The sequence below is a fragment of the Mustela erminea genome, chromosome 16, assembly GCF_009829155.1.
Source record: "Mustela erminea isolate mMusErm1 chromosome 16, mMusErm1.Pri, whole genome shotgun sequence".
NCBI lineage: Eukaryota > Metazoa > Chordata > Mammalia > Carnivora > Mustelidae > Mustela > Mustela erminea.
The window spans coordinates 47,959,277-47,972,118 of NC_045629.1; the positions used below are offsets into that span (position 1 = coordinate 47,959,277).

Consider the following 12,842-nt stretch of genomic DNA (forward strand, 5'->3'; position numbering starts at 1 on the left):
ACTTCTCCTGAGTATAAAGATCAAAAGAGCAACATCTTTATTTTTTTTTTAAGATTTTATTTATTTATTTGACAGACAGATAGCATAAATAGGCAGAGTGGCAGACAGAGGGCGAGGGAGAAGCAGGCTCTCTGCTGAGAGCCCAATGCGGGTGTTGATCCCAGGACCCTGGGATCATGACCTGAGCCTAAGGCAGCTGCTTAACTGACTGAGCCACCCAGGTGCCCCTAGAGCAGCATCTTTAAATTGTGAAAATAAAAAAATAAAAACAGCCTATCAACCCAAAATTCTAAATTAAAAAATAATGTTTATGAATAAAGACTAAATAAAGACATTTTCACATAAAGGAATCTATCACCAGTAGAACTGCACTGTGAGAAATCTTAAAGGAAGGGCACCTGGGTGGCTCAGTTGGTTAAGTGGCTGCCTTCTGTTCAGGTCATGATCCCACGGTCCTGGGATGGAGCCCCTGTTCAGTGGGGAGCCTGCTCCTCCCTCTCCCTCCCTCTTCCTGCTCCCCCTACTTGTGCTCTCTCTATGTCAAATAAATAAAAAATCTTAAAAAAAGAAAATAAAGAAATCTTAAAGGATGTCTCTCAGGCTGAGGGGAAATGAAACCAGATGTTCAAGCATCTTTTTAAATGTTCATTGGCCATTGTGTTTGTGAATTGACAGTTCATATTATTTACATTAATTTGTATTTTCCTGTTTATGAATAAGATTGAACAGTTTTTGAATGTTTATTGGCCAATGAACTTGTTTTATGAATTGATCATTTGTATAATTTACCTACATTTTCTATTAAATTTCTTAGCAGTTTGAAGAACTTCCCTTAGGCTCTATAAATACAAACCCTGTATTTGTAATGCAGTTATTTGCCTTCATGGCCTCTTTTACCAAAAATGTTTAATCTTTCTTACTGAAATATATCTATAGGTCTGTTTTTATTTTCTGGATATCCTACCTTACAAAGAATACCATGGGCCCCTAAAATGCATCCACATGCATCCTAAAATTTATCATTTATTTTTAAGATTAATGACTCAAAATAACTTTTTTTTTTTTTTTGAGTGGTTTCTCACTAATCCATTTGTTTTGGTTTTGTTTTCGTGAATGCCAGTACTTCTTGTTCTTTTTGTGCCATGGACTTCTTTGAGAATCTGATAAAAGCTATGAGGCTGTTTCCTAAAGTAATGTATATACCCACCAAATTTTGCATACGTTCTCAGAAGCTTTATGGAGTATTGATTTATAGCCAGTACATAAGATTCTTTTTTTTTTTTTTTTTTTATTTTTATTTCCAGCATAACAGTATTCATTATTTTTGCACCACACCCCGTGCTCCATGCAATCCGTGCCCTCTATAATACCCACCACCTGGTACCCCAACCACCCACCCCCCGTCCCTTCAAAACCCTCAGATTGTTTTTCAGAGTCCATAGTCTCTCATGGTTCACCTCCGCACATAAGATTCTTGATTCCGTTTTAAGAAAATATTTTCTTCATAAATACCAATTTTTGGTTTACCCATTAGAATGATACCAGAAGTTTTGATACTGGAATATTAATTAATTTGATTCATTATTGCTTAGATACAAAACCTTCAAGTAGTTTATATATTTTAAAATAAAGGGCAAGCTCTGTATGTAGGGCATGCCCAGAACAAATTCTTTATCCTGTTAGATGTTACTGTAGGTCTGTATATCAACAATGGTGAACTGAACTACTGTGTCGGTTCTTAGAACTCATTGCTGTTCAAGGGCCTTAGACAATATAAATATTTAACCCAGTTGAATATTCAGAGTTTTTTTTTTCTAAGGGTGATTTTCATTAACCCATCCCTTTAACTTAACTGTTAAACAGTTACCAAAGTTACACAATTCTCTTTAATGTCTTTAGAAACTAGTTTCTTTGATCTTAAAAATTATATTTACTCTAAAATTAAAAGACCCTGTAGAATCCTGTTTTTAATATAAAATTTCCCTTTAATATAATAAAATTTTCCCTTAGCCAATAAATTGATATATTTTATTTTCTTATAAGGCATTTCTAGGAACCTAAAACCATCTTTACATTTTTGGGTTGTGAGTATGTAGAACTAGAGAAAGAATGGGTTTATGCTTTTTATCCTGTTTATTCATAGTTTTTATTGCTGTAAGTTATGTTCAGTTTTAAGAAGGGCTCTGAAATTTGACATTAGTGTCTAGGAAAACAGCACTGAATTTAAACAAAACTGGGTTTGTATTCTAGTACCACTCACTCATTCTTAATTTTTCTGAGCCCCTGATTTTCATTTTTATCTTTAAGCAAAATTAGACTGGGTAAGGGTTATGCTTTATATGAAGAGTCTTTTTAAAAATATTTTTGGAGGCAAGAACTTTTTTTTTGGAAACTGAGCTCCAATAATTAGTGACAACCTACTTGCCAAATGAGCTAGACTTTTTAAGTTTGTATTCACTTAGAGCTCTGGTGTTCACTGTGGATTAGTGATCCTTTGTTAAAATTCCATTCCTGCTTGGTTTCCATTGAAATTGTGTATCCATGGTTTTCTTCTATCTATGGTTACTCTTTTATCTGAGTCTCTCTCCTAATACCCTGCAAAACAAGTTCTTCCTGCCTAACTGGATAGAACTTTTCTTTTCATGCCCCTATATCATTTCCTGCACTTGGCTGTTGCTCTTGCTAGTCTTGTGCCTGGAATGGCTTTTGCCTTCACTTAAATTGCATCTGCCCTTCAGGAATGTATCTCCTTGAGAATTATCTCAGCCTCTCCAGTCCAATTAACTCTCCTTTATGATTGGTTATACATTAAATGAAAAAGTAGGGCACCTGGGTGGCTCAGTGGGTTAAGCCGCTGCCTTCGGCTCAGGTCATGATCTCAGGGTCCTGGGATTGAGTCCCGCGTCAGGCTCTCTGCTCAGCAGGGAGCCTTCCCTCTCTCTCTCTGCCTGCCTCTCTGTCTACTTGTGATCCCTCTCTGTCAAATAAATAAATAAAATCTTTAAAAAAAATGAAAAAGTATATGTAAAGTTAATTTTTAAAAAGTAAAATATTACATTTTTTATATTCAGTAAGTTTTTGATATATAAGGTGTTAATATTTAGTCACTTTCAGAAATATACGTAAAACCTCCTCATGGGGCACTCATTTTTTAGAAATTTTTAAAATTTTATTAGGATATTCTTAAATGCAATAAACTGCACGTTTAAATTATCTAATGCTATATAATTTGGCACACGAAACCATTCTCAGAATCAAGATAATGCATTCATCCATCATCTTCAAAAGTTTCTTTCTGCTACTGTGTTATCCTCTATTTCACTTCTTCTCCTGTTCCAGACAACCACTGATTCTGTCTCGGATTAATTGTCATTTGCTAAGATACTGTATAAATAGAGTCATACAGTTGTATTCTGTGTCTCTAACTCTCTCCCCGCCCTTATTTTTTTGCCTCACTTCTTTGATTCAGCATAATTATTTTGAGACTAAGCCTTGTTTTTCATGAATCCATATTGATTTCTTTTTACTCATAGATACCATTCTTTTGTATGGATATATTGCATTTTGTTTATCTACTTGTTGGTAAGCATTTGAGATTTTTTTCCAGTTTTAGATTACTATAGAAAAATTGCTATGAACATTTGTGTTCACGTTTTCGTGTGGACATAGACTTTCATTTTTCTAGAGTAAACACTAGAAACATTTCACTAGAGTGAAATGGCTGGATCATATGGTAGGTATATGTCTTTTTCAGAAGGCACCAAACTGTATTCTGAATTCTGCATTCCCATCAGCAGTAAATGAGAGTTTCAGTTGTTCTACCTCTTTGCCAATACTGGTATGGTTAGGCTTTTTATAGTTAGCCATTTTAATTGGTGGGTAGTGGTAGCTCATTGTGGCTTGAATTGGCATACTTTTCAGTACAGCTTGGAGAATAAGAATTGAACATTTATCTTTAAATTTTTTATGTTTTTAAAACCTTTGAATTTGGCAAGTCTGAGTTCTGTGATAGCAGCTCTCTCCTTTGAAAATAAAAATATGTTTAAAGTTTATGTCCGTGATTGCTTGGTACATTAACTATACAATGTACTTAGTGACATTCATACAAATTATTTAAGGCTAATTGTTAAAAGAAATAAGAAATAGTGACAATAAAAACATCAGTTCTCTTAAATAAATAAACTGTATGCCCTTAGAAGTATTTAGAAATTGTTTTCTTTGGTTTATGCTTTCCTTATTTGTCAGTTTTTATTCTTTAAGAAAAAGTAAAATAATCTTTTTTCAAAATATTTAGCAACAAAATTTTTTCTTTTTAGTTGGAACTTAGTCTTGATTATGAAGGACAAAAGAATTTGAACTAAAATTTTTCTAAGAGGTTTTTTGTAAGATCTCTAGCCATTAGAATATTTTTTTAAGCAAAAAGAACTATAACCTGAGATTTGAGACTTCATCACACACAAAGCAAGAGAAAACTGTAACCCAAGTACTGTTTTATATCAAATAAGGGTTGACAACAGTGTTTTTATGCATCTGTTCTGCCCACATAAGAAGCCAGCTTTATCATCTGGATGTGTCCTGGGGCTGAAACTTCTTATAAATATGAGAATTTCACTTCTTTTTTTTATGGCAAACGGAATATGGTATCCAGCTGTGGATTTGCTTATATATTTTGTTTGCATTTTTTTCCTTGGGCTTGTTTTATACAGTATATGGCAATATGTTGTCATACAAATTCCATGATTAATGCTTATTTATGAAATCTTATGTAAATATCTTAGAACTTAGTCAAACAATGTGCAAGTTAAACAGTTTTTTCTCTGAATATTGGAATGACAAATCCAAGGGGAATAGTAGGTTGGATAGTTTATGTTCTTTATCTATAGCAAAGTTTCATATGTAACATTTTCCTTTTACTATTCTATGTTATGTCATTCTTTTTCACTTTATTTTGCTGGGCAAGAAATTCCATTTCAGTTTTATCCCTCAGAAAAATAAGGAGAATTTGAATGTGGAAATCATTTAGAAATAAAAATGGTAATTAAGTAATCATATTTACTAGTATATATTTGATATGAAATTCTGATATTGACCTCTGCTTCAGAGGCATTTCTTTGTGTATGTTCTATTAGTCATATATTAAAAGCAATCCACTTTCCCATAATCAGCTGTTTTGTTAGCATTATTATCATATTAACATGATTTTCCCACAAAAATGCTAAGTTGCTCATAAAATATCACAGTATGAATATGTGGCTAACTTTATGGGTAAATTCATTTTATCTTCAAATTCAAATCATGATAAAATGCTTAAAGTTATAAACTTGTTACATGAATTTTCTCTGTATATCTCATCAGAATCATAGTATCATAAAATATTTATGATCATATGTATAATTATACTATATAATATAATATTTTATAGATCACAATATAATACGATTAGTGGTACATTAACAGATTTTTATTTCCATATATTTATTCCATTTATTCCATTTATTTATTTTTATTTCCATATATTCTTGTTTCCTTAGACTTGTTTTAATTTTCTCACATGTAGTAATTTAGTTAATTGTCACTAGAAGTTGAAAGGCTTATTTTCCCTTTTTTTCTTTTTTCCTTCTGCTCAGGTGCAGCTCTTATATGAGCTAACTGAGATCATGAATAAGGTCTGGAATAAGATTCAGAGGAGAGGCAATCTCAGTCCTTCCTCAGCCTATCCGGAAACCATGGCAGGGCCGGCTCCTGGTTCTCCGGTGAGAAGCAGCGTAGGCACAATTCCTCCAGATACCAGCACATGCAGCCCATCTGCTGAGGTTGGAACTACTACTGAGGTAAGTGTTTCTGAAAAATTCTGTTGCCAGTGAAGGGTGATATATACCGCAGAGTTCTGTACCAGGATTGAGAATGAAGATGACCTCACTTCTGTGGAAGCTGGCAGGTTCTGAAGGCTCATGGAGAGCTGTGGTAGCAGTGGCTCTTTATTAATGTTCCTTTTAGGTCCCAAAATTCTAATTACTTTCAGTAGGTAGTGGGGTAGTTCAGGACAGTGGGGGGTTCTCTGAAATGGAAAAAACTGAGACACGGTAAAGGTATGTTTCCTCAGATGTATGGAAACTTAGCAACTGAATGAAAATGAGGTTCATGCTCCTTTCCCCTGCCCCCTCTGTCCCTGCCCATTTTGTAAACCACAGTGTTCTTACCATCTTTCCATTAGTGGTTTTTAATCCTGTCAGACCCAAAGTCCTCTCCTTCTCCCTTACAATCATAGAAAACCTTCTTTTCACTTTTAGCACCCTAACTTCAGCCAACATGCCAGTGCCCTTTTAAAACAAATATTTTATAATGTCCCTTTACTATCCTGAAATGAAAATAAAAAATAATATAATCCACATATTTTCAAAAATATCTAATATCTTAAAATACAAAAGATTAAAGAATATAATTCAAGGTATAATAACATGTATTTCAATATACATACAAATGTTCAGACAAGACTATGTTAGAAGAAGATCTGATGAAGTAGTTAGGTACATATAATTATTGTGAATGTGAGTGATACAGATAGACTTGTGAAGGTCTATATCCAATATCACAAGTAGTACTGTTGTGGCATCATTTATTGGTGGTGTCATTTTCTGAAATAGTGGCAACCCTGGTAAAGATTTGAACAAAACAATATTCTTTTCATTTCAGTAGTTATGTTTCTAGAACTGTTGGTATTTTAAAAAAGTCGTGCAGAAAATGCCAAAAAAAATAGTGTTTAGATCTAAAACTGAAGTCAATTTTATTTCCAAAGTTGATACACAAGATTTTCACTTGTATAAATTTCCATGAGCTAGGGAGCACCCGTATGACTCAGTCAGTTAAGCATCTGCTTTGGCTTATGTTCCCAGGGTCCTGGTATTGATCCCCATGTTGGGCTGCATGGTCGGTGGGAAATCTGCTGCTCCTTCTCCCTCTGTCCCCTCCCTGTCCTGCACATATTCTCTTTGTCTCTCTTGAATAAGTCAACAAAATCTTTTAAAAAAATTTTTTCTAAGATAATTTTTGTTTTTCAGGACAGTCTTATTCTCACAGAACCTCTTGATTCCCCTACTCCAAACCTTTAAATGCCAGTAGTGACACCCAGTCATTGAGTCAAAGAACAACATCCTAATACATTTCCAAAACACACGCTAGGGGGCTGAAATTGCGCCACTGAGAACTACTGGAAAAGACAGAAGTAGAAGTTATGTTTCTGCATAAAGATATCATTTCCTGTGGAAATAAAGAATTGGCAAAATACAGAATTGAAATAAGAAGCAAGTAAAGGAATTTTTTTTTTCAAACAAATCAGTAAAGGCAATCAAACTCACTTAAATGGGCATTGTTTTTTACTTGTTTTGAGGCTCTAATATTAGAATAGATTTATTAGACAACAGCACAAGCAACTTCTCTGACCTTGCTCATTCTAAATTCTGAAAAACACAGTGACCTGAGTGATAGGTATTACTTTGTTCAACCCCCACCCACCCAAATGAGGCATAGGTCAAGAATCTAGAATTGTGCCATATGAAGTTAATGGGGCATATCATTTCTAGGGTAAAAGCGGTGAGTTCTTTCTTGGAGATTCCTAATGTTCTTAGAATACAAAAGCTCCTGCAGTTTAAAACAACAACAACAACACTGTATTGAATGCAGTAGTGTCCAAACTTGCTTAACCAAAGACTTTTTTCTGCATATTAACATTGCACAGAATACACTTTTTGAATATTTTGGAAGAGTAATCAAAGCTTGGAGTGATAAATTGCTAGACAAAGGATAGTACAAGTGAAATTGATAAAAAAAAAAAAAGAAATTGATAAATGAAGTTAGATAATAGAGACATTTCCCTGGCAGAAAGGAAAGTGTTCCATTAAATGATTGTTTGCTAAGTACTTTATTTACAGGAATGTCCAAATGAATGTGACTACCTGTTTTGGGGAGTGGCTTTTTATTAGAAAGAAACATTTAAAAAACACTGAAAGACCAGTAAAGACAGCACTCTCATGGAATGGTCCCATCTAGGGACTGCCATTCACACAAAGTACAGTATAACCTACTCAAAAGAACATAATGGCCCTGTACAAGATGTAGTAGAGATGAACATGGCCTGTAATTGTAGGAGTATGATTAACAGATTTATTCTATGGGATCTATGGGGATTTTACAGAGAAGGTGACATTTCAGATGGATCTTAAAAATGATTAGTAACATTAGTAACAATTTTGCTTTAGTAAATGTATTACAATATGATAAGATAGAAGAACGATGTCTTCATTAGCCAAAATGGGGAAATTAACAAAGAGAAAGATTAAAAAGGGGAGATTTTTTCCCAATCACATAAAAAGAAATTAATTCTGATTTTAAAAATAAATTCCATACATTACTGAAATTAATTTAAATTTAGAATGTTGAGAATTCTTTCTGATTGAGTTATAAACATTAACAATGAAAATGTTCTAGTGGATTTATTATTTTTGTGTTAGCTATGGATTTTTTTTATTAACATAAAATATGTTATTTGTTTCAGAGGTCCAAGCTTGTGAATCATCATTCTAACACAATTCACAGCACTCACCATAGCACATACCCTCCCCAGTGTCCATCACCCAGCCACCCTATCCTTCCCCTGCTACCACCAGCAACCTCAGTTTGTTTCCAGTTTCATTTTTCTGCATGTGGCTATCCAATTTTCCCAACACCATTTGTTGAAGAGGCTGTCTTTTTTCCATTGGACATTCTTTCCTGCTTTGTTGAAAATTAGTTGACCATAGAGTTGAGGGTCCTTTTCCAAGTTCTCTATTCTGTTCCATTGATCTATGTGTCAGTTTTTGTGCCAATACCATACTGCCTTGATGATTACAGCTTTGTAATAGAGCTTTAAGTCTAGAATTGTGTTGCTGCCAACTTTGGTTTTCTTTTTCAACATTCCTCTGGCTATTTGGGGTCTTTTCTGGTTCCATATAAATTTTAGGATTATTTGTTCCAGTTCTTTGAAAAAAAAATTGATGGTATTTTGATAGGTATTGCATTAAATGTGTAGATTGCTTTAGGTAGCATAGGCATTTTCACAATATTTGTTGTACTAATCCAGGAGCATGGAACATTTTTCTACTTCCTTGTGTCTTCCTCAATTTCTTTCATGAGTACTTTATAGTTTTCTGAGTATAGATTCTTTGTCCCTTTGGTTAGGTTTATTCCTAGGTATCTTAGGGTTTGGGGGGCGATCGTAAATGGGATTACTCTTTAATTTCTCTTTCTTCTGTCTTGCTGTTGGTGTATAGAAATGCAACTGATTTCTGTACATTGATTTTATATGCTGACACCTTACTGAATTCCTGAATGAGTTCTAGCAGTATTGGACTAGAGTATTTGGGGTTTTCCCCATAAAGTACCATATCATCTACAAAGAGTGAGAGTTTGACTTCTTCTTTGCCAATTCAGATGCCTTTTATTTCTTTTTGTTGTCTGATTGCTGAGGCTAGGACTTTTAGTACTGTGTTGAATAGCAGTGGTGATAGTGGACTGCCCTGCTGTGTTCCTGACCTTAAGGGAAATGTTCTTAGTTTTTCCCCATTGAGAATGATATTCACTATGGGTTTTCATAAATGGCTTTTATGATATTGGGGTATGTACCCTCTATCTTTACACTGTGAAGAGTTTTGATCAAGAAAGGATTAGCTATGAATTTAATCTGACCTGTGTGAAGAAGATGTGTAAATGAAAGAATCTTACTGCAGAAGATTTATTTATTGGAGGAAGACCATGTAAAGCAGCTTACAGATGGTAACACAGACTTATGGAAGAAAAAGTAGCAAATATTTTCAGAATGTACCATCTTCTCTTGTTTACATAGTGTGGTCAAGAAAAGAGGTGAGTAGTCTGATATGGTTTTGAAACATACAATTACTTGTGAAACTTGTTCTCTGAGAAATATCTTAAAATAATTTAGCTGCTTTATTTCCATACATGGCAGGAAGATATTTGTGAAGACTGTTATGATATGATAACCAGTATTAGGGCTGAATCTAACTTTACAAATAAAAGGTGTCTGTGTATTAAATATTAAATATTTAACTTCCCTCCATGCTCTCAAGATAATAGTTGTTAGATGGAGATCAGGGTTAGCTATGTATCCTTTGAGTTTAAATTTCTCCTTAGAGTATTAGCCTATAAATGATGACATCTGAAAATACAATCCTTGTTTTCTCCTGTGTGTATGAATGCTACATCTATGACTCAGTCTGTGGTTTAATTTATCCAGAATTCAAAATTTGTGTCCAAGTTTTCATTTTCTGATTTTTCTTTGTTTGTTATGCAGCTAGAATTGTGTGTAATGGTCTTTGTAATTTTCGTTACTTTACTTTTGAGTTCTAGTATGTTAGGTATGTTACCATGATCCCTTGAATTCCATTTTTTAAATTTTTTATAATTTTGATGAATGTGCCTGTATATTACTTACTAAATGAAATAAACTTTGTTCTCTCACTGGAGAAGCTACTTAATAAATGGGGTTAGGAAGGACAAAGGGTAGAGTGTACACATATATTTTGTGTTAATCCATTTTAAAAACCTTTCTTCCTATTTGGACATGGCATTCCTGGAAAGCTCTTAGCATCCCTTTTCTCCTTTTGGTAGTTATCATCCTAATAATCTTTTGATTCTAAGAAGACATTTTATGAACAATACTATCATGTAAGCAACAGAAGTCTCTGTATACAGATTTAAGTATAAATTGTGTGGTTAGTTAGAGCAGTGCTTCCCTACCTTTTTCACGCCATTGAATATATAGAAAATGATATTTGTGTATGAAGTTATCAGAAAAATTTCTAAGTCACTGGAAGTTCCATTTACCTCAGATCCTGTCCGATGATTCTTAAAGTCAAGGGATCTATGTCTCAGCATAGTTGTGACACATCCCATTGTGTTTCCACACAGTAATTAGGAAGCTCTGAGTTTACTTTTAATATTTTTGTTATTGTCCCATAACTAGTTGTTGTTAGATTTAAATAAAATTGTTACATTGAGATTGTTTTATAATTATTTTCTACCTTGCTCTCCCATTATTTCAAAATAGTAGTATTATAGAAGCATAGGACAATTGTGATATATGCTTTAATTGTTGTGATACACTCTTCTTCATACAGCCAGGGCCAAGGAGAAAATTAAAAGTTAAATCATAATGACATAGTTATTTAATCCAAAACAGGTTTTAGAAAATCTGTTGTCAAGTTTCATGGGTTATTTGACTGATTACTTGACTGCTTAGTTCTGAGTACGTCTCAGTATTGTCCTCATCTTTATAAGAGCTAGGAGCATAAAAGGCATACCCTAGATTAAACTGAAAATGTTGCCATTGCATAATTTATATATAGAAATATGGCTGACCTCAGGGCCTAATGCAAAAATTTTATGGAGGAGATTTACATTAGCTTTATATTTTGGAGTACCCACTAAACTAAGTACTTTACTAGCAGTATTTCTTTTTTTTTATTTAATTAATATATAATGTATTATTTGCTCCAGGAGCACATGTCTGTGAATCATCAGGCTAACACATTTTATAGTACTCACCAAAGCACATACCCTCCTCAATGTCCATCACGCAGCCACCTGATCCTTACCCCGCTTCCCCCAACAACCCTCAGTTTGTTTTGTGAGATTTAGAGTCTCTTACGGTTTGTGTCCCTCCCAATCCCATCTTGTTTCATTTTTTCCCTCCTACCCCCCATGACTCTCCACCCTGCCTCTCAAATTCCTCCTGTCATAGAGATCATATGACAATTGTTTTTCTCTGATTGACTTTTTTCATTCAGCATGATACCCTCTGGTTCCATCCACATCATTGCAAATGGCAAGATTTTATTTCTTTTGATGGCTGCATAGTATTATATTGTATATATGTACCACATCTTCTTTATCTGTTCATCTGTTGATGGAAATCTAGGTTCTTTCCTAGCTTGGCTATTGTGCACATTGCAAGCAGTATTTCTTTTAATTCTCAAACCAATGTTATGAGGTGGGTAATATTATCATTTCCCTTTTAGACTAAAATATCTGTGGCTACAGAGGTTAAGTAATTTGCTTGAGGTCAGAGAGAGAATAAGTAGCAAACCTGAAATGAAAATTTCTGCATTTCTACCCAAGTCTATAATGTATACTGTCATATGAATTATGGGACACAGTGCATTTGATAAATCTTTCTTTTTTTAGTAAATTGTTGCCACTAAGTATAGATGTATTATTTATCCCACTCAGCACTTGTGGTTTTGTGGTATATATTTTTTCAGTTCTGGAATGTTCTCGGACAATATCACTTGAGAAAATTCTTCTACATTATCTTTAGTCTCTCTTTCTAGAACTTTTTCTGTTTCCATGTCTTTGAACCACTTTTTGTTTTGTTTTTGGTTTTTGGTTTTTCCCCTTTTTTCACATTCATAAGCCTCTATTTTCTTTCTAGGTTATTTCCTCAATTCCACTATTGTTATTGTCAACTATTGTTAAATATTGACATATTGTTAATTATGATTTTATGTCCCACTTAACTTTTTTATGTCAATTTTTTAGTGTAAATTACACCAATAAAATTACATTTTATTGTAAAATACACATAAAAATTACCATTTTAACAATTTTAAATGTACCATTCTGTGGCACTGTTGTGCAACCATCACCATCATCCAGTTTTTTAATCTTACTCAACTGAAATTGTATACCCATTAAATAATAACTCCCCATCTTAACCATTAAGCTTTCCAATCCATGAACATGGAACATCTTTCCATTTATGTGCATATTTTTTTCATTTCTTTCGCAATATT

General features: G+C 33.7%; 1 protein-coding gene across 10 annotated transcripts in view; it reads left to right on the forward strand.

Moving 5' to 3' along the window:
• VPS13B (vacuolar protein sorting 13 homolog B) overlaps nucleotides 1–12,842 on the forward strand; it is a 769,746-nt gene that overhangs the window by 403,236 nt on the left and 353,668 nt on the right. For all 10 annotated transcript variants that reach the window (XM_032316092.1, XM_032316089.1, XM_032316090.1 and 7 more), the window contains one exon: nucleotides 5,628–5,831. In XM_032316092.1, the coding sequence (XP_032171983.1) occupies nucleotides 5,628–5,831 (204 nt within the window). The remainder of the gene's footprint in view (nucleotides 1–5,627; nucleotides 5,832–12,842) is intronic.